This window comes from Malurus melanocephalus, unplaced genomic scaffold, assembly GCF_030028575.1.
Source record: "Malurus melanocephalus ecotype Western Australia unplaced genomic scaffold, MMel_1.1 scaffold_12, whole genome shotgun sequence".
NCBI classification, from domain to species: domain Eukaryota; kingdom Metazoa; phylum Chordata; class Aves; order Passeriformes; family Maluridae; genus Malurus; species Malurus melanocephalus.
Genome location: NW_026623244.1, coordinates 2,489,247 through 2,514,613, shown reverse-complemented (window position 1 = coordinate 2,514,613; position 25,367 = coordinate 2,489,247). Strand labels below are relative to the sequence as shown.

The following is a 25,367-nucleotide window of genomic DNA, read 5'->3' as shown; positions in this document are numbered from 1 at the left end:
GCTGTTACATTTATTCTTACTCTGTTTTAAACTGTTAGTGCTGGGCAGGACAGATCTGCCAGGACAGCTCCACAACATTGAAACTGCTGCTTCTTCTGGGAATGTGAAGTTGTTTGTAAGAGTACTTTGAGGCCTGCCTAGCCTTCCTGGAAGATCTTCACAAGTTCAAAGAGGAAGAATTTTGTGTAGTTCAAGGCTTAAAATATTACTGCTTGCTTGTTGCTGTGACCCTGTTGGACTAGCTATTGGTTATTTGATTCTATCCAAATACTAGCCTGGCAATGTACACTTTAAAATCAGCATACACATGACACCTTTTCAGCAGCTGCAGGTTTTCTTATAATCTTTCCAGGGCAGTACATTTTTTGAAGAAGCCCAAATTTCATCTCCAAAAAGCTACACAAGTCCCTGAGAGAGTTCAACCCTATCTGGAGTTTCTAGCTAAGATCCTATTGTAATCACTTGTAAGGGAGAGGGCATATATGGCAGGGTGGCCTGTCTCACTCTTGGTGGTGATGTTTTTTTTTGGGAATCCTTTGTGAAAGTGTGTGTCCTTGCTGTGTGTAGAGAAATTTGTTTGCACCTTTGGGTATTATGACTGCCTCTGCCTTCTTCATGAGGTGACTTGTTCACAAGAGCTGTTTGGTGAGCAGTTGACAGCGTGGTAGCATCTGAGATGGCATGGTCACAGCAGAGGAARCAAAGAACAGTGAGAGAACAGTCGGCAGAGCTCTTTTGCATCTTGGAATTATTTGAACCTATGCCCTGTGGGGAGGGGGGAGCACAGAAGACAGGYTGAACATGGCAGTAAGCTGAATAAGGGTCATGTGCTAAAGGAATCCAGTTGGAATTTTTTGTTCTGGAAGAGACATTTTGAAAGCTAGCTGAGTTGTTGAGGACAGCAACAGGAGCTCCTGACATAAATAGCTTTTCCCTCTYGGGTGTCTGTTGGTGGCCCATGACTTGTAGCTGCACTGAGCCCCCATCACTCAACAGGTGTGTCCCGATTACACAAATAAGTGCAGTTGGTCCCTGTGTTAGCCAGCCTTGCCACAGGGCCAAGGTTGAAAGTGGGGCTTAGCCACTGTGACCTGTTCTCTGTATGACCCTTCCAGTCAGGCCTCAGGCAGGCTGGTGACAGCTTTTCTGCAGACAGCAGATTYTGTCCACAGAAGAAATTCAGTCTCAGCAGGTCTCTTCAGACTTGCATTTCCAGATGAGCTCTTCAGTACTTAAAATGTAGCAAAACATGAAGGACTTTGGTGGAGTAGGATGCCCCATACAGCTGGGAAAATACACGGTATGACGTGTTGGTGTTATCTTCCGTAACATGGTCTATGTTGTTGCAGGCACCAGTGTTTTGGCACATGCTGAAATTGTAGACAGCCAGCAGAAATCTCCCTGGGATGCAATACAGCACAGAAGCTCTCACTGTTGTAGAAATACCATTTCTGATGGCAATAGACTTTGGCTGGGGAGGGGATCATTGAAGGCAAGATCTGTTGGAGGGGAAGTTTTAGGAGGTGATGTGCCCTGGCTGAGTGATTCTTTCATTGCTTTCTTTTGGGACCCAGGCCAGCAACTGCCTTGGTAGCTGAGGTCACCTGGGTCAGTGGTACTGTGTGGGGACAGTTCCAGTCTCTTACTTCAGCAGCTGGGAGTGAGCTCCAGAAGGAATATTGCATTTCTTTTGGTAACTGGGCCAAGAAAGAGAGGAAATTCATAATTTGAGCAAAATACTTCTAGCTTTTTTTGTAGAGTGGGATGAGGTAGGAAGGGGGAAATGAAAAATCCTTTATAATGGGTTGCTTGGGATGACTTTTCTCTTGGAGCTCTCAGGCTGTAAGAAACGTTGAGCTTCTCTTTCTTAGTATAACAAAGTCTTTGTTAAGGGAGCTTCCATTAAGAGTGGATGGGATTGGAAACATGGATTGGCTCAGCTCATGCATTGCACTACATGATTTGGGATCCTGATAGRATGTTTTTTGGTGGTAATTAGATAATAACAAAGGCAGCCTTGCATGTCCTGAATAATGTAACTTTATTGGATATTGATAATTGTGATGCCCTAGCAGAGATGTAAGATGATGCACTCTAATAGTGCTTTAAGAACATTTTGCTTGAATTTCTTTGAATTTTCATAATCAGTGTTCACTGGTTCCTTCATCTTGTTTTTCCTGTCATCCTTCTAGGATGCTGGACTGTACCTCAGTTGCTTTCTGATGCAGACCTGTGTAGGTCCTGATAAAAATAGCAGTCCTTCCCCAGTGAGTCAGCCTTCAGCAGTCGTGTAGTTCACTGTTGGGTGGCTTTTTCTGGGAATACGAATGCCAAGATCTTGATTTCACTGAGTACTTAAGCATGTGCTGAATTTTAAGCATGTGTCTTTTGCTGGATTGCATACTAAGAAAGATTAAGGGGTTCATTGATCAGTGGATAGTGTTCCCTTCATTGCATTTTATATAGCATTTAACTTCATAAGGTGGTTCAATCTGCTGAACCTTTGGATATTCAACGCAGTTGCTGAAATGAGAGGTACYCAGTTAAGTCAACCACTCAGTGCAGATGTATGATGTCTGTTGATTGCTTCAGGTCATCATGGGAAAATGCTTCAGGTCATCATGGAAAAATTCTTAAAGGTTTGCAAGTGTAGAAACTGTTGATCATGACTGAAAGCAAACAGGTTCTTGTAGGAGGAACAGGAATTTTTCATCAAATCGTTAAGTTTATATAGTGGTGCCCTTTTTTATTWTCTAAGATTTGAGAATTGTTCCCAAGCATTGCAGTGATGCTCATCACATTTTTTGATGTATTCTGGGAATTGCTCTGAGGGATGCTCAGAGGATGTTGAGGAAGYAAATCAAATTATCAAATTATATCTCAGCACCTGATTCCATAACTGRGCTTGATTTAACTTCTGGTATAAGGAATCAAATGTCTCTGACCAACTCTGAACTTCAGTCTTTGCTGTCCTATAACTGGCAAAGGGGAGGGATGTGTCAGTCCAATTTCTACATCATCTTTCTCCATATGTTCTGTCCCCTTTCTTGCCTCTATTTTGAATAAATAGAATGTCTGGAAAATAAAATGAGGATACTTTTAAGGCATGTTTAAATTAACTGGRTCCAGAGTTGCTATATGGAGGAGGAAGGCCGAATGAATAATCTATCTATTAAGAGTAAAACAAACAAAAAGACAAAACAACCCCCCACAAAGTCCCAACAGATGTCCCCCATATAGTTCTCCCCAGCCAACCCTCATCCCTTCCAGACTGAACTGTTGATAGGTGGGAAAGAACGAGGTGCCTGTTAGGAGTAACTGCAGTAGTGAACTGGTATTCTGGGCCAAACCAAAATGTGACTCTTCTGAATTTCCATTTTCAGCAGCATGAGGGTAAAGGCCTCCCCCCAGCTAGAAAAGGGATCAGCAGGRTAAGATGGAGGCTGCTTTTTTGACCTTGGAGTCACCTTTTTCAGACCCTTGGAAATTATATCTAGTCTTAGTAGGGTTTATGCATTGAGCTCAGAATGTCTGGTTGGGCCAGCGTGAGTTGGGAGGGGGTTTTGACATGAGTGTGTTTTCCATCACACAAGATGGTGACTTRAAATCCGCATGTAGGGAGAACTTAACTAAGGTCTGAGTGTAGGTAGAAGTGTTTTAGAGTAATGGATGGAATTGGATGTAGGCGGAGAGCCTGAACTCTGTCTGGGAGAGTAATAAGCAATGATGAGAGTGGACCTGACCTGACTTTTCAGTTCTGAACTCATCTCAGACACTATCTGGCCACAGGAGCTCCTGCAAGTGCTCCCTTTTAAAAAGGAATTCCTCTTGCAGCCTAGTCTAACTCTATTTTGGGTTTGTTTGTTTGTTTTTAGTTATAAAAAATAAAGAGCCTGTAGCTTTCTGAATTCAGTTTTAATTGGTGTGGCTCTACTGATCATAAACGTAAAGTTGCAAAGCTTTTTAGAGGATGAAAAGCTTTTCTGTGTGTGGTTTCTGTTTTTGTTTAAAATGGGTCACATGCCCAGGAATGCAGTCAAATTATAATGGTGACTAAGTGCCGGAAAGCATAGAAAAGAGGAGGGAAGGGWGAGCAGAAAAAAAAGGAGCCTGAGGCTATGGAAGGAAGGCTGGGAAAATAAGAATCTGGCCAGACCCCAGGGCCAGGTTAGAGATTCCTACACCCATTAACAACAACAGGAGATGTTTATTTACAGGGAGCTGAATTCTGTTTTAAAAATGACAGAGTACCCAAAATGCTACTTTTGGGAAATGGATTGCAGGGACTATAGGGATGAGAGTAGGGAACTGGTTCTARTGAGGCACCAATTCCCCTCTCTCAAGGATCTTCCCTTCATCCTATGCATCTGGGTACGTTAGCTGTTGAGAAATGCATGAAAGTGGGATAAGCTCTTGTAGTCTAGTAAGTGGTTCGCAACCCCTGGTTACAAAAGGTAACCTATAGAGCTTTTTTTTTTTTGTTTGTTGTCTTCTGATCTTTTCTGCCTCAGCAGCTCCAGCAAGGATATTGAACAATTAAATTTATGATATGAAAAAGATGGGAGCTAAAGCTGCCTTTCCCCCCATCTTTAATCAACCCTGGATTATGAAAGCAAAACAGTTGTTGAACAGCTGCTTGAACTGGGTGTGCTCTTGTAGACTCTCAAGAGACCTTTGTTCCAGGTCTCTGTGGTACCTACTTTTTGTCACATCTTCAAGAGTATTGATCTTGGTTTGTCTCAGCTCATCCCAATAACTTTGATCTGTAATCCAGCAACAGTTTATGAGCTGTAATCTCTCTTTTAGTAGCTTTGTCTGTCTGCAAATAGAGAATTTTCGAGCAATGTGCCAGAATTCTCTACCCTTTGGTGAGCTCCTGCAAAAGATAGTTTGTCTTGGGGTGTGTGTGCATTGGGTGGTTTATACAGAAGAATGTATTTTATCTTTAGTTTGAACACATCTTGATTTCTGATTATTGTATCTGGTTATGTGATTGTCAGACAGGTGAGGCTTTGGAGTAGTTTCTTTACTAGTCCTTCCAGATAGACAGCCTGGCTTCCTGTTTCAGTGTTYTCCTGACACACAGTTTTCTCCATCTGTTCTTGTGTGGCATTGTCCTTGTCTTAAATGGCTGCTTTTAGTCTCTGTTAAAAGGGTGATGTCCTATATCTCTGGTTCTTCTGGTGGTTTCTTTCTGTGTCATTCTATTTTGATTACAGTTCATTTGAACCTGTGCTGCATTCAGTATATTTGATCAAGTCTTGATCATATTTAAGGTTTGTGATCATTGGAGGTGGCTTTCTTTGCTGATAATCCCCCGCTCTTCTCAGTGTTCCTTTCTTGTCAGCTCTCATGAATATGATCATTATTGTGTGGCTCTGGSACCATCAGTTCATCATTGTGGAACTAGTGTGAGAGCTTACCTGTGGCCACCTTAAGTGCATTTGTTGTCCAGAAAGCATCAAAATCTCGTCTCTAATCTCATCTCTCCTCTGTCTGCAGAGCTGCTGGCATTCCAGTGAAGGAGAGGGTGAAGGTGTCTCAGAACTGGAGGTATGGACGCTGCCGGAGGGAGACRCTCCTGAAATGGAAATGCAAGCAAGTAGTTTCTTTCTCTTCTTTGTTATGTAACGACTGCTGTGGGACATTGGGTTTGTGTCTGTGCCCTGAAATGAGGTGTTTCCTGCTCCTTGTGATCTGTGGGGTCTCGCCGGTGATTGTTGCTGTTTTATTTTGGCTGTTGCTGGCCAGCTGGGTTTGGGATAACTGGAGCTGCTGCCTTGCCCTAGGGATTCATGCTGAGTTTCAGGAGTTTCTTTCTTAGTAATTTGAATTTGTCTTTTCTCTGATATGTACAGTTCTAGTTGCATTTAGCAATCTTTACTACATATTTCAAACTCTTTGCATTTGTGTCTACTGCTGTATACCATGAGCAACCTTCTGTCTTGCTCTCACAATGAGCACACCTTGATCCCAGTTGTGGACTTAGGTGCTCTCTCAAAATGCTTCATTTGTCTCCAGTGGTTTATCTTGGCTCCTAATTTGAATGTACAAATCTAAAATGCTCATTGCCATTCTTCTGCCTTTTAATTCTTCATTCTTATACCTTATGCTTCTCTCCTTCACGTGAAAAAAAGTATATGTGACATTAATGACCAGAGCTTGTTGTTAAATTCTTGTTTGCAAAGATGTACTCAGCTTTCAAAGCAAAGCATAAGATAAGTCTCTGGTCTGAGCAGCACATCTACGTTTTCAGCCTTCCCATCATCAGACTGAAGGAAAAATGACAAAGTCTATGGTTTGTTATCTGCTGAAGAACAAGGACCTTCTACTGAGCTTTCATGCCTTTTTGTGCTGCGTAGATTGAAGTGCTGGATAATGTGCCACTTCTTGTGTAAAGTCCTGGGAACAGCTGTAATGAGCAGAGTGGGTTTTGGTGCAGGTTGTATACCTGCCTTTGAAGTGCTTGCAACCATCTGTGAAGACAAGCTCTGTGGATATTAGAGATCATTACTAAACCAGCTACCCAAGTGAAAAGGCAAGGACTGATTTAATGAGGCCACCATCCAAATGGCATCCCCCAATTTTCATTTATCCGCCTTCAGATTTGTTACTTCTCCTTATGAAAAAGTCATAGAAAAAGGTAAAAAGCTAAACTTCTGTAAAAGAAGAGCCACAGAAACTGGCTGTAGTCTAGGTAAGCTGGATATTCACTTGCTTTTAGAGGACTGCGTAGGAGTGGAGGAAGGAAGGGGAAATCAAAGCCTCCCTAAATCCAAAGCTCCTGTTCTAAAGATGCCTCTTACTTTTTCCATGTATATGATCAAGTCCCAGATGAACATTATAAACTCAAYTGCTTTGCCCATGTGATTAAAAGCCTGTTACTGGAGATGAATACAGACAAGCAGGAACCTTCTGTCTAATGAGCAATMTTGTCCTCTTGCTTGTTTCTAGTCTTCATTGTGATGTTACAAGATAGGGCTGTGTGTAAAGACTGATGACACAGAAAATCATGGCCTCTGAGGATAAATGATCTGAAGAAAAGAGGGAGACAGATTTTTATGAGAAGCACCCCTCCTTTCAAAGCCATTTGTTCTTGAATGGTTTGAAAACTGAAAGGCTGTTCTATAGAAAGGCTCTGGATTTGCTCAGTGTTTCCATGGGCAGTGGTGCGCYTGGCAATGACTGCAGAGCAGAGACAATTTCACATATCCATGCCCAATGGGACATAAGCCCCATGTGTCTTTGTATCTGGTCTCGCTATATCTAGAAGTATTTTTTGCTGATTGTCTGGTGGCTACACAAAAGCAAAATCTTGAGCAAAGATCTCACTGTCTAAGTGTTTATTGTAGCCTATTCTGTATTTTGGTTTTGTTTCAAGAATAAATAAACTTGTTGAGATGATAGACWTGATTCAGACATTGCTTGAGTGTCTTCTCTTGGTCTTCCAGAAAGTAAAGCATATTTTCCATTTGTAACATCAGTCTTCAAAATATTTTGGAATAGTTTTTTTTGGCTTCACTGCTCTTGGTCTGGAGCCTGTCCATAGGGRACTGCCACTGTCCCACATAAAGCAGGGGACAGAAAAGGTGTGTGGCCTTTTCTAAAAGATGGGCAAGAGAAATCAAGAGCTTGCTCTACATCTTTTGGCTCAGCAGTGGAAGAGGTGTGAATGTAGAAAAATACCTCTACATATGTGCATAAAATTCTTAGGTAACCTCAGAGTGCAGGAGGTGGGTGACTTTCTGTCTCTAGGAAGATCTGTGGTATTCTGGTGGCATGTTCCCCTGCTCAGAGGTRTGTGGAACAGTGACAGCTTTGTGGTCTCTGCTGGGCACCAGCAAATAGTGTTCAGGATCAAGACTGTTTGCACCAACAGCCTCATATTGAATACTGTCTTAGAAATGCTTGGCATAGCTCACCAACACCAGAGTTCCAGTTTTTTAAAAGGTACAGAGCTTGTGTGCAGGTTTTGGGGCCCTTAAGTATTTCCTATCTATGCTCACTAGACTKTTGGCCATCTTCTTTTTCAAAGATTCCTTTTCCTCGTTTTTCCTGGTTAGAAAAATGCCAGCAATGTAATCTGCTTTCTATGTTGCTGGAGAAGCTTCACTTGTAGCTGTGCTGCTATATTAAGCCTGGCTTTTAYRTGTCACCTGCTGCTTCAACTTCACCTTTTWTGAGTAGGCATTTGTTTTTGTTGAYACGTTTATATTTTTTCTTTTTATATRTGAGGTTGTTTTGGTTTTTTTCTTCTCTCCAYTCCTGCGAGCCCCCAACCTGCTGTCTATTTGCAGTTTGATGCCCTGGATGGAGCTGGATGGCGAGTATCTCTACCTGTCTCAAGCRGAGAATATCCATGCTTACCACCTGTGTGCAGAGGGGACAGGTTTGCAGCGTCACCCTCAAGCCATCTTCTCAGGCCACCAGGAGGATGTGTGTCGCTTTGTTCTTGCCAACTCGCACATCGTCAGTGGAGGAGGGTGAGTTGGATGAATGAAAGAGCCCAAGGGTTTTGCCACTGAAGGTGGATGGATTCTGTGTAACTCCAGCACAGAGCAGAGGGGCCAGTCTTGCTACACAGTGTCCTCTTGATTGGCTGTGGTCAGCTGTTGCTGCTTCCTCTCTTATAATTTTGGTTCTGGCCTGAAAAAGCTTTTRTGGCAGCAGTGAAGGAGCTGAGTCTCAGGATGTTGACCTTAAAAAGCGTCCTTTACTCTTGTAAACTTGTGTGGGTGTCCACAGATTGTTATATCAGGAAACCTGATTGCTGTGCAAGTTTTATTTCTTTCCCTGTTAGAGCCAGGGTAGCTAGGCTGTTCTAGTAATCAATATTAGATTATTGATTAGCTGGTTAGCTGGGATTGCARTGGTGCAGAAAGTTTTCTAGAGACAAGTGTGTGTTTATTAGACCCACTGATATAATTGTGGAGAGGGGGAAAACTGCCAAGCATTCCAACACATACACACTTCTCCAATTAATTTTGCATTTGACTGGCCTTTTTCAGTTACAGCAAATGACAGGACTTTTATTAATAGCTAAAACTTTTTAAATATACACAGCAGTTAAGCACAGAACTGGGAGATACAAGCATGGCTATCTGCCCTGAGTATCGTGACTTTCTCCCGTGAGCTGTAGCCTAAAATTCAGSTGGAAATGAAAGCTTGCATTTAAAATTCTAGTAACTGTGTTGGTTGAAAAAGGTCTAAATGTCTATGTAGTTAATTCAAAGCATAGCACTCTGTATGGCTTCTCTGAAATAAATTAAAAGCTTGAGGCTTGGACATGGGTTAGAATGTCCTCTCGCTTGTTCCCTTACTCCAGCCATTCAGCATACAGACAGGGTTCTGGCAAGCTCAAAGCAGTAGGAGGAAGAATGGCTGCTTTGCTATAGGTACTGCAGCTTAACACAAAGTGGAGGGTGGAAAGGTAGCCACGAACATTTTCATGTGCATCAGATCAGGCTTTGACTGGCCAGATGTGGAATTGTAAGCAATAGGTGATGTGTGAAGAGTGGAGGGTTAATAATGCTGCATGAATTTCAGCCTGTCAGAGACCAGTCCTGGTCTTTTTGTAGCACTCCAAAGCATTAATGGAAGGTGCATATCCAAGGGAGATGCAGCTGATACAGATACCCTGCCTCTGTATTTGTTTTTCAGAGATGGAAGTATTGTCCTTCACAAGATCCATGGCTCCTACAGCGTCAAGTTCTCTGCACATGAGCAGGAGGTGAACTGCGTGGACTTCCAAGGTGGCCTTATTGTCAGTGGCTCCCGGGACCGAACAGCAAAGGTGAGCAGGGAATGTTTCAGCAGCTGCAGGTGCTGCTGTAGAGGTGACTTCAGAGGTCTTGTGCCATGAATATTTAAGTRTCAGCAGAGCTGCTGTGAGCCGTGTACTCCTTGTAGGAGGATTGCTGACTGTCTTGGCATAGGCTCATGTCTCTGAAAAGATGCTTGCTCTGCCAGGCTTGTTAGAAAGAAATTTGGCAGTAATTTACAGCATCAGCTGCTGGCTTAGACTTGGACGTGCAGAAGGCAGCAGCTGATATTTTGTTTCCTTCCCTGTACATTTATCTGCACTGTAGTGAAGATGCATGCCAGTTAGTGTGAAATTCACTGTGTGGATYTCAAACCCATCCTTGTTTTATGATTTAACATTGCAGTGTGGTTTAACATGCTCTCTGTTTTATAGGCAATCTTTGTAAAGGATGGCATGATGTCTTTTCCAAATCTGTGGTTATTTACTAGTTTTGTGGTGTGTGTATTTATTTGTGTGTGGGCTTTTTCGTTGCTTTTTTTTTCTTTTTAATGGCTCTTCATTTGCAAACCAGAAATGAAGTTAGGCTACGAATATTGTTAGCTCCCATTTTTCTCTTCTAGTTGGGATCACTGGGTCCTGTCACAGATTCTTCTGGATCTGGTTGGCAATGCTCTGTTCCTGTGTGGACCTAGAGAGTTGCTCTTCTGAGCTGTAACCAGCTCTGCTTTATAASTTTAGGAAACTCTAGGCAGATGTTTCACCCTTGTCCTGCTAGCATGATGCAGTACCTGAAGCGTCTTCACAACCACTTGTTTTATTGTTAGAAGTGGTTGCTGTATGTTGAATGTTTTATGTTGGCTGTTGCTCTGGGTGGCCTGATGGATACTCTTGGTCCCTGATTTATATCATGGAGCATTGATGGAGGTAAGAGGAAGACAGCTAATTCCTTCTTTTCAAGAGGGGAAACTGAAGCAAGGCAAGACTTAAATGTCTCTTTCAAGGTTTTATAGGAAGTGTGTGGAGCAGCATGACCTGGTTTATTTTTGTTGGTCCCTCTGTACAGATGTACTCCTGGGTAAAATCACTTCCAAGTAAAGCAATGTTCAGATGCAAAAGGCAGTTCTGGGGTTGCTGTTTGCCTCCTGGGAGCAAGACCTTGATGCTATTTTGTCTCACACTTTAGCGGTGCTGCTCCTCTCTGGTCTGTGGATCCTCTTCTCTGGGAGAGTGCTTTCTTGCAACTTCTCTGACAGCTGGAGGACAGACATCCCCRACCTTGAGAACAAATTCCTGAAGGCCAGAGGGGAATTTCAAGCTGTTTTTCTTAGAGCTAGTGTGAGATCTTGCCCACCCAGTGTTCCCCACAGCATATACTCTGGGGATGTTCACCTCTTATTTTTTATCATCTCTTTTTGTAGGTCTTGTTTGCGTGAATGAGACTCTTGGAGGGTGGAAGGGAATCCCTACCAACCTTTTAAAGGGGCTCTAAGTGTCTAACTATTGAGGGCTCTGCTGAGTGTTGATTAGGACTAAGCCCTGAAGAGCTGCTAATGTACATTCCTGTGTGATAGGCAGCAGATAGTGTGCTCTGAGCAATATTTTTAACCTGTAGGAGATAGGGATGCCTTAAAGGAGTTAAGCTTTTCTGCTGCTTTTGCTGACACTAGGTGCTAAATTCCCCGCTGACAAGAATAGCCTGCAATCCTGGGCATTATCAACAAACAAACAAATAGGGCACTCCCGGCTTTGAAGTCTTGAAGTGAAACATTGGGGGTTGGTTACAGACAACTGGGGGGCTTGAGTTCCAYAGGCCAAGAATGATGGCAAGGTGGAGAAAATGAGGGCCACAAGCGACGCCCCAGCAAGAATTTTGGGGCCTTTATTAGGGCCCAGAAACAAAGGGGTGAACTGGTGGAAGAGGATGTACATGTTTGCACTGTTGGGGGAGGGAAGGAATTCTSTCACATTGTCAGTGAGCAAGGGGGGTCTATTTGCAAAAAGCCTGGGCTGCACTTGAGAAACTTTGTCTAAAGTGGGGGACTTATAAAAGAAGATTATTTTACAGGCCAGTGAATGATTAACATACTTAATATTAATGGAATTTTTTCAGGCATGCTTCAAAGTCTTCCCACACTGCTCAACAGAGCAGATTTGAGCAAATCCTACTTCTTGTTTCTTTAACTACAGAAGATGGGGAGTTCGTTTTGAGTGCTGCCTTAGAGAGTAAGTGGTGATGAGGGTGGATGGCTATACTTAAAGCTGACTCTTTGGTTGACTTCAAGTGCTTGTTTCTGCCAGCAATTAAAAGCTCTGCTCCCCAAAAATAAGAAATTGACATTCAGGGAGAGGGTCTCAGGGAAGGTAAGCATGGCAGTTTGGGCAGCTCTTCCAGCACAACATTAGGAGCGTACATCTTACTTTGTGCAATTTGGGGTGATGTGGCATAACATGCATCTCTCTCTTTAGGTTTGGTCCCTGTCCGCGGGCAGAGTGGGTCAGTGTCTACATACAGTRCAGACAGAGGATCGAGTGTGGTCCATTGCTATCAGCCCATTATTAAGGTAACAGACCTCTTTATTCCCAATTTCCAGCAGAGACAARTAAAGGAGTTGGATAGACTATATGTCCACAAATCTTTCTGAGACACCAATGTGACAGTTCAGGGAATTGATTTGTGTGGAGGCTGGTCAGGTGCTTGTGCCTGCAGCAGGAACTCAGGGAAGAGCACATGGTCTTTACTTCCTATACCAGCAGAGTGWTCCACTCATAAAGAAGCTGTGAAGGTGGCCCTGGGTTCCTCTTAGTACTTCAGATGGGACCTTGTTCATTCTTCCTTGCCAAAGGAACGCTGACTTGCTAATTAGAAACAGTGAGCTGGATCCTCTTGACATTTTCTGTGCTGAAAAGATGCCAACTTATGTTCTCATTCTCTGGCAGAAGAGATGCTGWGCAAAAAGGTCCCTACTTGAGAGGTGTATGCAGTGGTTAGAACTCAGTTTTCTTTGAACATGTTGAACTGGCAAGGMTGAAGTGGTGTTCAGGGATGAGGTTTGCCAGCCTCTACTGCCTGTAGCTCTGTGCTCCTAGTGCAAGCATAACGCTACAACTTCAGCATGGGAGGCAAGGGCAATACATACACCAGTGTCTTCCAGGGTGTTTTTTAAAGTGCCCCCGTTCTTGTGAAGGAAGTGGAAATCTGAGAAACTCTCACTAAAATCTTACAACAACCAGCAATGATCTATTTTTTGATTCCATGTTAAACTGGTCTTCTGCAGGCAAGGGAGCTTMTTCCTCAGCATACCTCAAGGAAGARGGGAGGAAGARCTGCTACTGCTGCTCATGGGATGTCTGCAATTTCTGCATTTTAGGCTTGTGCAAAACCAAAATACTATCCAGAACTGCTGTCCYTTTTAGATTTCCAAGCTTGTTCTGCAGGCAGCAGAAACTTAGTGGTACAGAGCTAATGGCTTTATCAGGGAAATGACACTCCAGGCTTGCTATGATTTTGCAGTTTCCTTGTCCCTTTGCTCCGAGTGTTTGAGACAGATAATGTTTCTGAAGAAGTGCCATGTGCATTCATGCTGCTGCATGTGAGATAGAAGCCCTTTGCTGTCTTCTGAGCTGCAAGGGCCCCATTTCTGGCAGACAGGCTGTGGCTCAGGCACCGTGGCTGGTTAGAGCCCCAGTGGCATGCTGCTTCCTACTCCTAAGTGATGACCTACTGATGTGGCCCCTTGTTAGGACAATKTTCCTCTCCCTGGTGTGCACGCTTGTGCACACTCTCTGTCACAATATTTACCCTCAGTCTCCCCACCCCCCCTTTCCTCCCYGCAGGGTGATAAATTGGAGGTGGTGGAACAGCTATCCCATGAACAAGTGGGCTTAAATTGTGCACTCTGATTTTCTTACGACACTGTGGACTGTACCAGCCTCTCCCACTAGCCCGCCCTAGTGCACCCCCCCTCATGCCCCTCCATATTTTAGGGAGGGGGGTGTGGAGAATTAGAGCCAATTAGCCACGTCATTAATTCTTCAATTTGACGGCTGATATAGCAGGGCCCGAAACACGCTGCTGACCTCGTATAATGGGAACCCTGCTCCTTAACATATTGACGATGGGAGAAGTTAATTAAAATTCCACAGAGAGAAGGTGTCGGCTAACCTATAAACCTGTCGCTTCTCAGAACAAATCACAGCCATCCTAGAAGAGAGAGAGGATCAGAGCAGGAGGGCATGTGGTGGGGGTGGGCCAGGGCAAGGGGCAGGGGAGATGAATTTTTCACTAATAGGTTTTATTACTTGCTGTCTAATGAGGGCGAGTATCAAAAAGATAATATCTGGTTTCTAGGAAGGTCTGCTTTGCGTAGCTCTGTGGTTTCTGTTTTATTTGTAGGAGCCCATATTTCACCCATATACATTCCCTCTGCACTTGTTTGTAAAACTTGTCCTTCCTCACAGGCCCCATCCTTCTAGCCAGAGCTTGGATGCATTTGTTCCTCAGTGAAGCTGAACATGGCCTATAACCTCCACTTCCTCCTGAACGTTTAATGTGCCTTTCTGATTCTACCTTCTCAGCTGTGCTGATGTAAACCAAGTTCTCCTCCATAAGGACAGGCAGTTTTGCTGGTGTAGAACTGCTCGAGAATCAGGCTCCAACCACCTAAGTATTTTGGCCCGTTGCTGCTGAGAACCCACCAGCTGTCTCTGTAATGGACACACAAAGATCAGAAACAGCTCTAAGCAGTTGTGTGGAGTGGAGCAGGAGCAGGGAAGGCTCCTCCACCTCTAGCCATTCAAAATTGCTTTGGAGAGGCTGTAGTTTCTTGACCTGGAAGTTTACCAGGACTAAAACTCTCTAGAGTAGTCAGGGTTGTATTCTTATTGAACTTCAGCTGTTAATGGGCTGAAACTTTTCGTCTTTTCAGTGATATCTTCCTGTGTGTGAAACTTCCCTACAAAGTATCCCATATGCTCCTGACCTGCAGCTGGGTTTTCTACTGTGCCTCCTGTAGTCCTGTACTGCTTGRCAGCTGCTCTAGAGAACAGTGTCTGTACACCCAAGCAAAATGTTAGAGACTTGTACCCTTAGACCACGACTCCTCTGGCTTCAGGCATTTTTTTCTTAGGTATTCTGCTTTGATTTGTCCACAATTTCCCTGTGTCACTATAGAGATCATCCTGTACATGTATGGAGCTGGGGGAGGAAGCTTTGTTCTTTGTGTAGTGGTGCTGCTCTAGATGTTTTTGGGGTTTGTAAACAGAATGATTCCTGTAAGGGAGATTAAGTAGAGGGAAAGGTAGTAAAGGGGGATAAAGAGTATTGGATTTTCTCTTCATACTGTGCAGGGGAAAACTGTGCTTAGTCCTTTGCATAACTTTTTCAGCTGTRGAAGTGTCTTGACATCCATGCGTGTTGTTGGAGCTTCATTGCTTTGGGGATCCCTAACAGTGTCCTGCAGGGTAGTGGGCATTGCTTTYATTCTGGGTTTTCAGAAAGTCTTCTGCAAAATTGTGCTGGTTGGTGTGCTTTGGATAGCAGGACACACATTGCATGTCACATAAGTGACTAGGGAAGAGTCTGAGAGTGTCCTTAAAGTAGGAYATGTAAAAAAAGGGTACCTCAGCTTCCTTCAGCAACTGGTTTAGTTGATCTCCAAAGCTGTCCTTCTCCACGTATTAGTAAAATGTTGTACTTACTCTGCTGCATACTCAAAAGTACATTTCCTTAGCTGCTTGTAATCCTCTTCCCTCCCCTTGTTCATTTGCCTTTTGAACTCTGCATCATGCAGATGTTAAACTTTCATTTACTGGTGCTAACTGCAGTGACTTATGTGCGCTCAGGGACCAGGGCAAGCCTAAGTGCAGTGGACCAATTCAAATGTGCAAAGTGAGGCAAACTCAGAAGTTTCTGGTAGAGCAGTGGCACCTTCATGCTTTGTGGTTCCCTGAGGTGGCAATAGCCAGGGAAGAGAGGGGAGCAGTGTACACTGTGAACTGGAAGAGAAAGAAAAAAGTGGACCTTCATGTTAAGTTCATTATTAATCTTGGATCCAGATTTTTTTTTGTGTTGTGTTAAAAAAAAATATTCAGTTCTAAGCTGGCTTCTCCTGCCAGGTCTGGCTGCTGGCATTTGCTATTTTAATTTAAAAATATTTTAGTATTTATCATAAGATGCTGTACTCGAAATGTGTCAGATTTTAAAGCAAGAAAAGAGAAGATGGAGGCACAAAAATGGTTTCCAGTGTGCAACTTTAGATAGAGAGCTAGGAAACCCTTGGTACATTTTGGGCAACATCAGGAAATCAACGTGCAGAGACATGCTTTGGATGTGTAAGCCCAAGAGACAGTCTCTCCTTTTCTGACTGTGTCTGCTGCAGTAGATGACCTCTGCTCATGGGTGTTGCCTTGGTGAAGTGCAGGTTAACTCCAGAGAGGAGGAAGAGGGTTTGTACTAAAGATCAGCTAATTGGATGCTTAATTTAAAGGAAAACAAGCACTTACGTAAGCAGCTGAATTTAAAAAGCCAGGCTGGCTCTCCTATTTATGCAGTGTTGTGTGTGAGACCTAACTCCTCTATTTGARCATGCGGATTTTAACCTAATTGCCTCTCCTATGGATTATTATGAGGAAATAATATCTGAGGAGCTCTCTGCTTCTGTGGACAACCTCAGGCAAATTGTAAAACATACCCCAAACTCGTTGGGGAAAGGAAGGAAGAGAAAGGTTACTGACAGGCAACTTAACTGAATGGGCCTCTCTTCCACTGGGAGCAATCAAAATGATTCATTTTGAGGGCTTCTCTTTAATGGTTATCTAGAAACTTTTTGTGAAAGTGTAACAATCTGATCTTGCAGACTGCCTTAGAATAAAACAACCCACWTGAATCAGAGCAACTTTGCAGTGGTTTTAACTGCAATTGAAGCCCTAAAGTRTAGCAGATAAAATGTTGGCTAATGTTCCCCCCATCCTAATTTCTTGCTCCAATTTTATCATCAGATTTCCCCTACTGCATATCACAATGAGCTGTTGGCCACAGTGGTGCTCTGCTTTGACCTAGCTTTGTGCAGTTAACCTCTCTGAGTCTGCTAGGACTTGGGAGACGTAACTGGGTTTTGTTTGGGTGTGTGCATTGCTAGCAAAACAGCCGGCAGCAATAGCTCTGCTGTCCTTGGGGATCTTCGTAGAGCCTGGTCGGTTTGAATAATTGAGAGGGGACTCTGACCTGCAGCTGTTTCTTAAGCGGGGCAGGAAGAACCTTCTCAGCTGTGAGATCCCAGAGTGGACATGCAGAGTTAGTGGTGGCATTAACTGCCATCTTTCACTGACCTCGGAGGGTGAGCTGGATGTGGGTTTCTAGATATATGCAATAGTCATAACTGACTTGRTGCTCTTTCACCCTAAAGCTGAAGAGCAGGAAATGAGTATCAGTTTCTCCCCTCTGGAGCTAAAATGACACCTGTGTCTTATTCATTTGCCCTGACTGTTCCCTTGATGTTGGGATGAAGAAGACTTTGTTTTACCTTCTTTAATTGTGTGATAATGACTCTATTTGGTCTTCTTTACATGGGTGAACACATGGACATGCATGTCGCTTTTCCCTCTCCTCTAGAAATAAAAGCAAATGCAATCACTTCTATAGGTTGAGAAACCGCAGCTTACCTTTCTTCACTTTCTTTCCTTTGCCCTCTAAAGCTCACGTGATTGATGACTTCCTCCCTTTTTGTCACTTCTGGCCAATACTCTAATGGATATATTTTCTGTGACTGTGTGAATTGACTCACTAGTGGTTGTGGGCAGGTGAGCAGGTTTTGGGAAGCAGTAGCTGACTCGAGTTAGAACCCAGACATCTGTTTCTAATCGTGTTGAGCTGTGTTGCATATTGAATTTTTTTCCTGCCCCTGCAGTTTTTTATCATCTTTCCCCTTGCTTGAGGGGAAAGTCTGTCTCAGAAAGTTTGGAGGAAGCATCTTTCTTGTGCTGCCTGGTTTGCACAGGAGAATCCATGTCTGTTTAATCGATGTGACAGAAGAAACTTAGCTGAGGGGGCTGGCAACCTTATGGTTTGAGGTTTCCATTTCCAGTTTGTGATTGTTTTCTCTTTGCTTTTTAAATTCGCTGGGGGAGAAGGTAACTTCACCAGACCTTGGCTGCTGTTTACCTTTGCTCAGTTGTGCAGTGTGCCTTTGTTTTTCCACCTTTGATCAGTGTCCTGCCAACAGATAATTTAGCAATTGCATCCTAGGGTGGAAGTGTGGAGTTAATGTTAAAATTAGGGTTTTTTTCCTTTCCTTACTTCTGTGGCTGATGGAGCAGAGAAGAGGCAGGGGAGGTGAAGGGGGCCATAAATTCTAGACCTGGTGATTCTGTTCCTTGTAGAGAAATGAAAGCCTCTGATGTCTCTTCAGCACTTTCATTAACATTTAAATTAAGGGTTTGTTTTTCAGGCGGCCTTTCATAGTCTGACACATGGAGGCCGTTCTCTCTCTCTTTCTCTCTTTCTTTTTCCAGCTTGCATATCAGTGTACAATAGTAATCACTGCTGTATTTTTTTTTCTGATCTCTCAGGAGGGCAGCGACCTGACAAGCTGTACCAGAGGTTCAAAGAGAAACAGAAACAGAGTGCAAAGGTAGATGAGCAGGAGGATGCCAGGTTTCACTCCTACAATTAGAGTGGTGTCCGTTCCCTCCCCGCCTTTCAAATGACTGTTTTTGGGGGGGAAGGGACACAGAGGGATGGACCTTTCTTGCACGGTGAGAGCACCAGGTGCAGATGCCTCTAACCAGGCTCAGCTTCCAGTGTTACTCCTCCCAGATGAGGCCAGACGTGTCACTCAGAGGATGCAGGCTCATGCCCTGAGGTGGGAAGTGAAGCTGTAGTGTCCTAAGATAGCAGCCTGGCCCTTCTAAAGGAGTGTTGATTCACTCTGAGGACAGCAGGAGACTGGTCCTCAGTTTGCCATTGGCATTTGAAAGGAGGGTGATAGTGGAGGATATTGCCCTGAAGTAAGGGCAATATCTGTCTTTTGTGCTGCAAGGCTTAAGTAATGTCTGCTCTGAGCACTGCAGTTTACAGTGTCTGAAGTGTCAGTTTGGATCTTGGCTTGTGACCTAAACCACACCATGCCTTGCCATAGCTAAGCAATTTTTGGTATAAGAGCAGTTGTTTCAACACCAAGAAGAAAAAGCTATTTTCCACCTGCTTCAACAGTTGTCTAAGAGCCAAGGAACAAAGGGACACTTTTAGGAATGACAGTGATTTGCAGTGGAGAAGCGATGTAGTAGGATTTGTGTAAAGACATGAGTCTTTGTCCCAGAGCTCTTTTGGAATCTTCCATTTCTTATCTCTTGGTYACCACTGGTAGGATGTTACCTTCTGCAGGCTCTTTGACAGGAGCTGGAGGGCTCCAGTAGCACTGCACAGGTATTTTTTAGCTAAAAGCCAGAGGAAAATGTACCAACACTGTAGGCAAAACCAGCAGTGTTTAGCATAATGAAACTTGCAGCTTGGTTGCTGTGACTGTTACACTTTTCAAGACTTCACTCTACTACCACCCCAAAATTGTTTTTATTTCACTAAGACCTTCATCTAGGTGGGCTTTGAAGGGTGCCAGCAGGATGAGAGCAGCAAGCTGGCACGGGATCAGAAAGGGTGTTCCCTGAATGACAATACATATGGTACATAAAGAGGGGTGCCAAACATTTCTGTTTCTTCAAGACTGATCATAAGTGTGTCAGTGGAAGTACAATATGACTTATACCATGTGGCTCCTCTGGAGGACTTAATTCAAAGTCATGCACTTGCARAAGCATCCTGTATAGGCTGAAAAATGTTCCTTTCTGTTACAGAGTTTGGATTTTTTCTTTCCTTTTTGTGTGAGTTACCACGGACTGTAGTCTGTCATTTTTTTGTGTCACTTGTCATGTTGAAGTATTGTGTCTAACTGTTCTGAGTGYATGGTGATGACTCAGACAGTGAGTGATGCAGAGCAGCCTTGAAGAGTCAGTTGGTCTTGTCCACATTCCAAGTGCTCTGAAGCTATCTGGTAGGATGTGCTTCTCTGATCCTATCTGACCACGCTCTAATTGTTTTGTGCCCATCTCTTTGTTCTGTCAATGCACATGGCTCATACCTTCTTCTCTGTAAGATATTTTGTGTAGTCCTAAAAACTGCCACAATGAATATCATCTTGGTATCTTGATCCTGTATCATGAAAGCAGGATTCAGAACATCTCTGCACTGCTGGCATCTATCCAYTCTTCCAGATGCTTCAGCTTTGGGAGACTCAGTGATTCACATCCACTGAGTTGTTGTTCTTCAGACTCACTGTTGAATGGTGCTGACCATGTTTAGTGAAAACCACAGACTGTGCATACCAAAGATCTCAGGAATGGGAAGGAGGATGCTTAGTATTTGTCAGACAATGTCCTCGATCATTGCTTCTGRGCCACCTCCAGTGTTGCTCACTCTGTAACTTTCCAGTGAGAAATGCTTTTAATTTAAACTCTCTGGAGGCTGGATGCCAGCACGGAGCTCTGCTTGGCTGCCCTGGTGGTACTTGGGACAAGTGTGCTGCAGCAGTAGCTGGAGTAACTCCTACTAATTCTCTGTGGAAGCTCCACTGTATTTATGGGTGGAGAGGGTAGGGGGATGCATTTTCTCCCACCTTCCCCCAWGTTGTCTCAAAAGTCCTTGGTGCATCTTTGATTAGGTGTAGGTCAAAAGAATTTCCACATTGTGACCTTAATAACTGGGGTTGATTGGCAGGCGGTCTGCAGAGAGGGAGCAGCCTGTCCCTTTCATCTCCCTTGGTGCTGTGCTGGGACAATGGGCCAGCATATTTTCCTTGTTGTTCCTCATTTGAAAAGGGTCTGGTATCTCTACTAGGTACCTGTGACATGGGGGTCTTGATTGGGGTCTCATAAAGGGCCCTGTCACTGTGTCCAAAGGCCAGRAATACAAAGGCGGTCAGTGGGTGGGGGTCTCAGCTGACCACTGAAGAAGGGAGGGGAGGGTCCTGGAAGCAGTGGAGGGAGAAGCAACCCCTGATGGGAGACCTTAAAGGGGGGAGGGGGGGAGGAGGCGGCCCATTTTTGTCCCGAACTCATCAAGCACATCTGCAGAATTGTCCCAGCCGCTGCCTCCCAGTTTCAAAAGAAAATGATCGTTTGATAAACCGTCCTGATTCACCACTTTCTCACAAGGGAGGGAGACCCACCTTTGACCTCTATGATTTTGCATTGGGCCCAGCTCCCCCCCATCCAGTTGCTGGAGAAACTTTGAAATGCATCCCTTGTGCTCCCTTTCCTTCTCCCTCTTTCCCTTTACTCTCTCTTCCCCCCTGCTTTTTTTTTAGTCCCCCTCCTCCTCTTCCCACCACCCCCACCTTCCCCGCTCTCCCGCTTTGTAAAAAAGCAGGCATACTGCTTTGGAGTTTAGGCAAGTAATTAGTAAAATCTTTTCTGCAGCACAATAAAACCACAGCCCTTGGCCTGCATATTCCCACAATTTACATACTCGCGGGCATTCGAGAAAACAAGTGGTATTCCCAGTGCATCGTTGCCTATGAAAATCATTTGGAAGGCAGGGAGGGGAGGGAGCTGAGAYCCACTCGCTCCTGCGAGCTATAGGAATGTGCATGAATATATTAAAATGTTTTCACACAATGCTTGTATTTTCCAACGGGAAGAGGCATCTTCTGGATGAAAGGCGGCTGKCCCAGACACAGGCCTCTTCGGAACGCTCTTTCCCACTCAGGGTTTGTTTGCATGGACCAGATAGAGAGGGGGCCTGCAGGGGGAGGAAGGGCCAAGGCTGCTATCTATGAAGAGTAAATCTYTGTATGCCTCTTACCGGCTCCCCATTTGGGGTCCCAGAAAGTCAAATTATGAGRGAATTGTGTCTGCAGGTGGGGGCAGGAAGGGAGATCATCAGGACTTTCTGCAAAAGCTTTTGGAGGCATTGCAAACGTAGAGAGGAAATAGCTTGTAATGGAGCATATAGTGCTGTGACCAATGGGATTCAGGGGCTGCAGCAGGAAATGACTGAGAGGGAGCTGACTATCTTGAGCAGTATTAGCAAAGTGCCTATTAATAACAGAAAACACTCTTGCAGCACTTTTCCAGCTTCATCTTACTGTCAAGAGCAGGCTACTGAATGCTCAGTCTGGGCAGTGTGTCCAGCTGTTGTTCTCCTTTTTCCAAGAGGGTAGTTGTTCCAGGCTGTGCCACAGGTGGAATCCAGCAGTTTCCACTCTTTTTCAATCAGGGCCTACTTTGCTGCCTTTCCTCCAAAGAGGTTCTTTGGCCACTTTCAACTTACAGGATGTTGACAACAGGTGTGTGGTGAAAGTTGTGTCTGGAGACTATCGATCAGTGATTTCTTTTCTAACAAACAAAAACTGAAAGAGAAAATTGAAGTGAAGGGAGGGAGAGGGTGAACACAAGAAATGAATGGCCTGTCTTAGGAGCAGGGTTTGTATATAGGGAAGACCATAGGCTCATCTCCAGGGATACTGTTTTATTGGAGAATACTGGGGCAGGCTGCAGAGGCTTTGCTTGGAGGTAGGATGGTAGCTGCATTTTAAAATTATTTTTAAAAAACAATACCTTTTGATAAAAAAAAAACCCTTTGAAATTTCTGTGGGAAGTGGTGTGGCACCAGCAAAGTAATCTGGATGCCTTTTCTCTATGTGGTGCAGCTCTTTTGGGTGAATAACCTGTCCAGATGGGTTCTGCCCTGAGGATTTACACATCTGCCCAGMCACAACCATGGCAGTACACACTGATGGATGCCATGAAGAGCTATCTGTTCCAAGGCCCACACTACCCATCTGAAGTCTCTGCTCTCCTGAAGGAATCTGCAGAGCACAGGCTCCCAGAGCAAAGCATAAGCCATTTAGAGAGGAGTGGAAAAGCTTTATTGAGACTTTCTCCTCAGTTGAGCCAACTCATCATGTCCTTTCTGACCAGASTCTCCCCGTGAGAGATTGAGAGAAAATGTATTCCCCAGACCTACAAGAATCTAAACAGTTTAGAATCTCTCAATCTTTTGCAAAAGAATATTCTTGCATGGCAGCTGTTCCCAAAATGGATCTGCAGAAGTAGCAAAGCTCTGTAATGCTGTTGCTCCTGACTGGCCTGCACTGGTCATACTGTTTGGTCGTGGTGCAAAGGTCTCTAACCTTTTGTTGGAAACAACCAACAACCCAACTTGCAAGAGGGCTTACTTCTTATTTTTAATTATTGTCTTCCCAATTCCMTGCTCCTCCCCTTCATCTTTCTGCATTTCTTAAAGAGGCAGTGGAGGGAAAAAAGCTTTGGTTTTTGTTTGGGAAGGGGGTTAGGAAGGGCGACATGGCCCCTGCAACCTCTCATAGGGGTGTCTTGTCAGGGCGCGGCATGGAGGGCACAAACAGATCATAACCTTTAAATGAAAATGTGATGGAGGGGAGAGATGAAAGCAGTGAAACAAATTAGATACATCTAGAGGGGGTGCTCAACTGGAGAAAATTAGCATTTCTTCCTAATTGGAGTGCAGGGCATTCCATTACAGGGTTTCATTACAAGGAGGGAAGCACTGGGCCTCTTTGGGGGATTTCCCCCTTCCCTCGGTTTTTCTAGGAGTARAAAATATATTTGGGAGAGAACTGCAAAGGTACTGAATTTATCAGAGTGAAGGTTTCAGACTGCTGCAGGAGGAAGAATTATGATAAAGCATCAGTTCTTTATTAAGACAAGAAAGTGATGATTGTGTTCACATGAAGGCAGTTGCTTGTCCCAATTTTCCTGAAGGAAATAAAATAGTATACAGAAGGCTGCAGGTGATGATTACTTTCAGATTCGTGTACTTGATGAATCTAATTTCTAGACTATTCAAAATGCACTAGTTTGTTTGAAGCGTAGGGATATGTTTTTGATTAAGGTCAATGGAGTCTATTCAAGCCTGTTTTACACTGCATATCTAGTCCAGACTATGCAAAACATTTGTTTATTTTGTTTGCCTGATTCTACCTCTAACTAGGGTTGTATCCAGCAGAAATTTGCCTATATCCCTGGGAAGACAGCAGCCAGGTTACATGTCTAGTGGCTGCACTGGGGCTTGTGCACAGGTTTGTGGTCCAGCTTATGCCAGCTTGAGGAACAGGTGGACATGGATGTGCTTAAAATTTGCATCTGTATGTATGAATGGGTGCAAGGAATAAGTTAAGGGGAATTCAAGGGACAAGGTTTTACATTGTATTTCCTGGTTAGAAGTAGAGGGCGACAGTTTCTTTTTTCCAAGCATGGATTGGATTATTTATCAGTCAGTCTCTCAGGAAAGGYTGGAGGGAAGAGGAGAAGGGGGAGGAAGATGAAGAGAAAATCAAACTTTCTTCAGGTTTGTGGTATGCAATGTATGTTGCTCTGCCAATCTACAGTTACAAACTTTTCTATTCCAGCTCAAGAGAGGGAACATGTGAGCATATCAATATGGATTGTAGGAAGCTGCTGAAGGAAGGGTTCTGTCTGCAGAGAAGGTGATTCCTGGCAAAGGGGGAGGATGTTTATAGCAGCACTGCCTTCATCCTGGGCAGGCTCTGTTATCCAYTTGCCCAGGATGAGGTTGCAGATGGAATGAATTTACAGAAGTTGTAAATGTAAATCTCTGACTTAATCACTTGCTGCTGAATTTTGACATTTTGACACAGAGCACAGCACTGTCCACAGGAATATCTTCAGGCCTAGAGAAGATACTGTTATGTGGCTCAGAGATGGGCTTCTCCCATATTAGCATTCTCCTCTCACTTCWGTTCTCACAAAAGATGCTTGGCAGACTGTTTAAAATAAGGCAAAAGGGGAACCGGACCAGAGAGGCTGGAGTTTGGAGAGGAGCAAATGAGTAAGAGAAGATAGTAATTCTTGAAGGGAAACTGGTTCCTCTGAAGAATGGGAATTTCTCCTCAATGTGTGCAGTTGTGCATCTGRCTTGAGTGCTAATATGCTTTAAACTGGAGCATGCCAGAGTGTCTCTTGACTGTAGCTAAGCTTCTGTTTCCTTGGGTTGCTGGCATCTTCTATCTCTGTTGTGAGTTCAGTTGGACACTGGAAATATGGACAGAATTGTGTGGCTCTGACTCTCTCCTTGGCTCTGTTGCCTCTGGTTTCTTTTCAGAGCAGTGTGGGACTGTTTCAGACTGGAAGGCAGAGCAGAAAGTTTGTTCTTTCCATGCAGTGTTGCCTGTATTGTGTTTTGTGGTTCTTTATTTAGGATTTGTCAGGTYTTCTTTACCTTTTCTCCCAACCGCATGAAACAGAACTGCTGCAACCACTTTCTTGCTCTAAAGAGGTGTTGTGGGTTCACGATGCTCCATTCACCATCCCACATGCCTACATGTGGGATGTACTCTTACTGCTTTGTAGGCATCCTGACACTTAGCAGGTGCAGGTCTAGTTTGGGGCCAGGTATTAAAGCCAGCTTTTAATGTGCATTTCCCTGTCTAATTAGTAAATCCTTGTTCTCTCTYCTCTGAGATTGAGGCATATGTTCCTTTAAGTCTAACAGTCCATCAAAGAGGACTTGAATGAGGCCCTGCTATGGTTGGTAGACCCAGGCAGCTAATGACAA

General features: G+C 44.1%; 1 protein-coding gene across 1 annotated transcript in view; it reads left to right on the top strand.

The window, feature by feature from the left end:
* The window catches only part of FBXW4 (F-box and WD repeat domain containing 4), a 58,220-nt gene that overhangs the window by 5,880 nt on the left and 26,973 nt on the right, over positions 1-25,367 (top strand). Inside the window, exons 2-5 of the mRNA XM_057380217.1 lie at positions 5,503-5,598; positions 8,298-8,483; positions 9,661-9,793; positions 12,230-12,324. Coding sequence (XP_057236200.1) covers positions 5,503-5,598; positions 8,298-8,483; positions 9,661-9,793; positions 12,230-12,324 — 510 coding nt within the window. The remainder of the gene's footprint in view (positions 1-5,502; positions 5,599-8,297; positions 8,484-9,660; positions 9,794-12,229; positions 12,325-25,367) is intronic.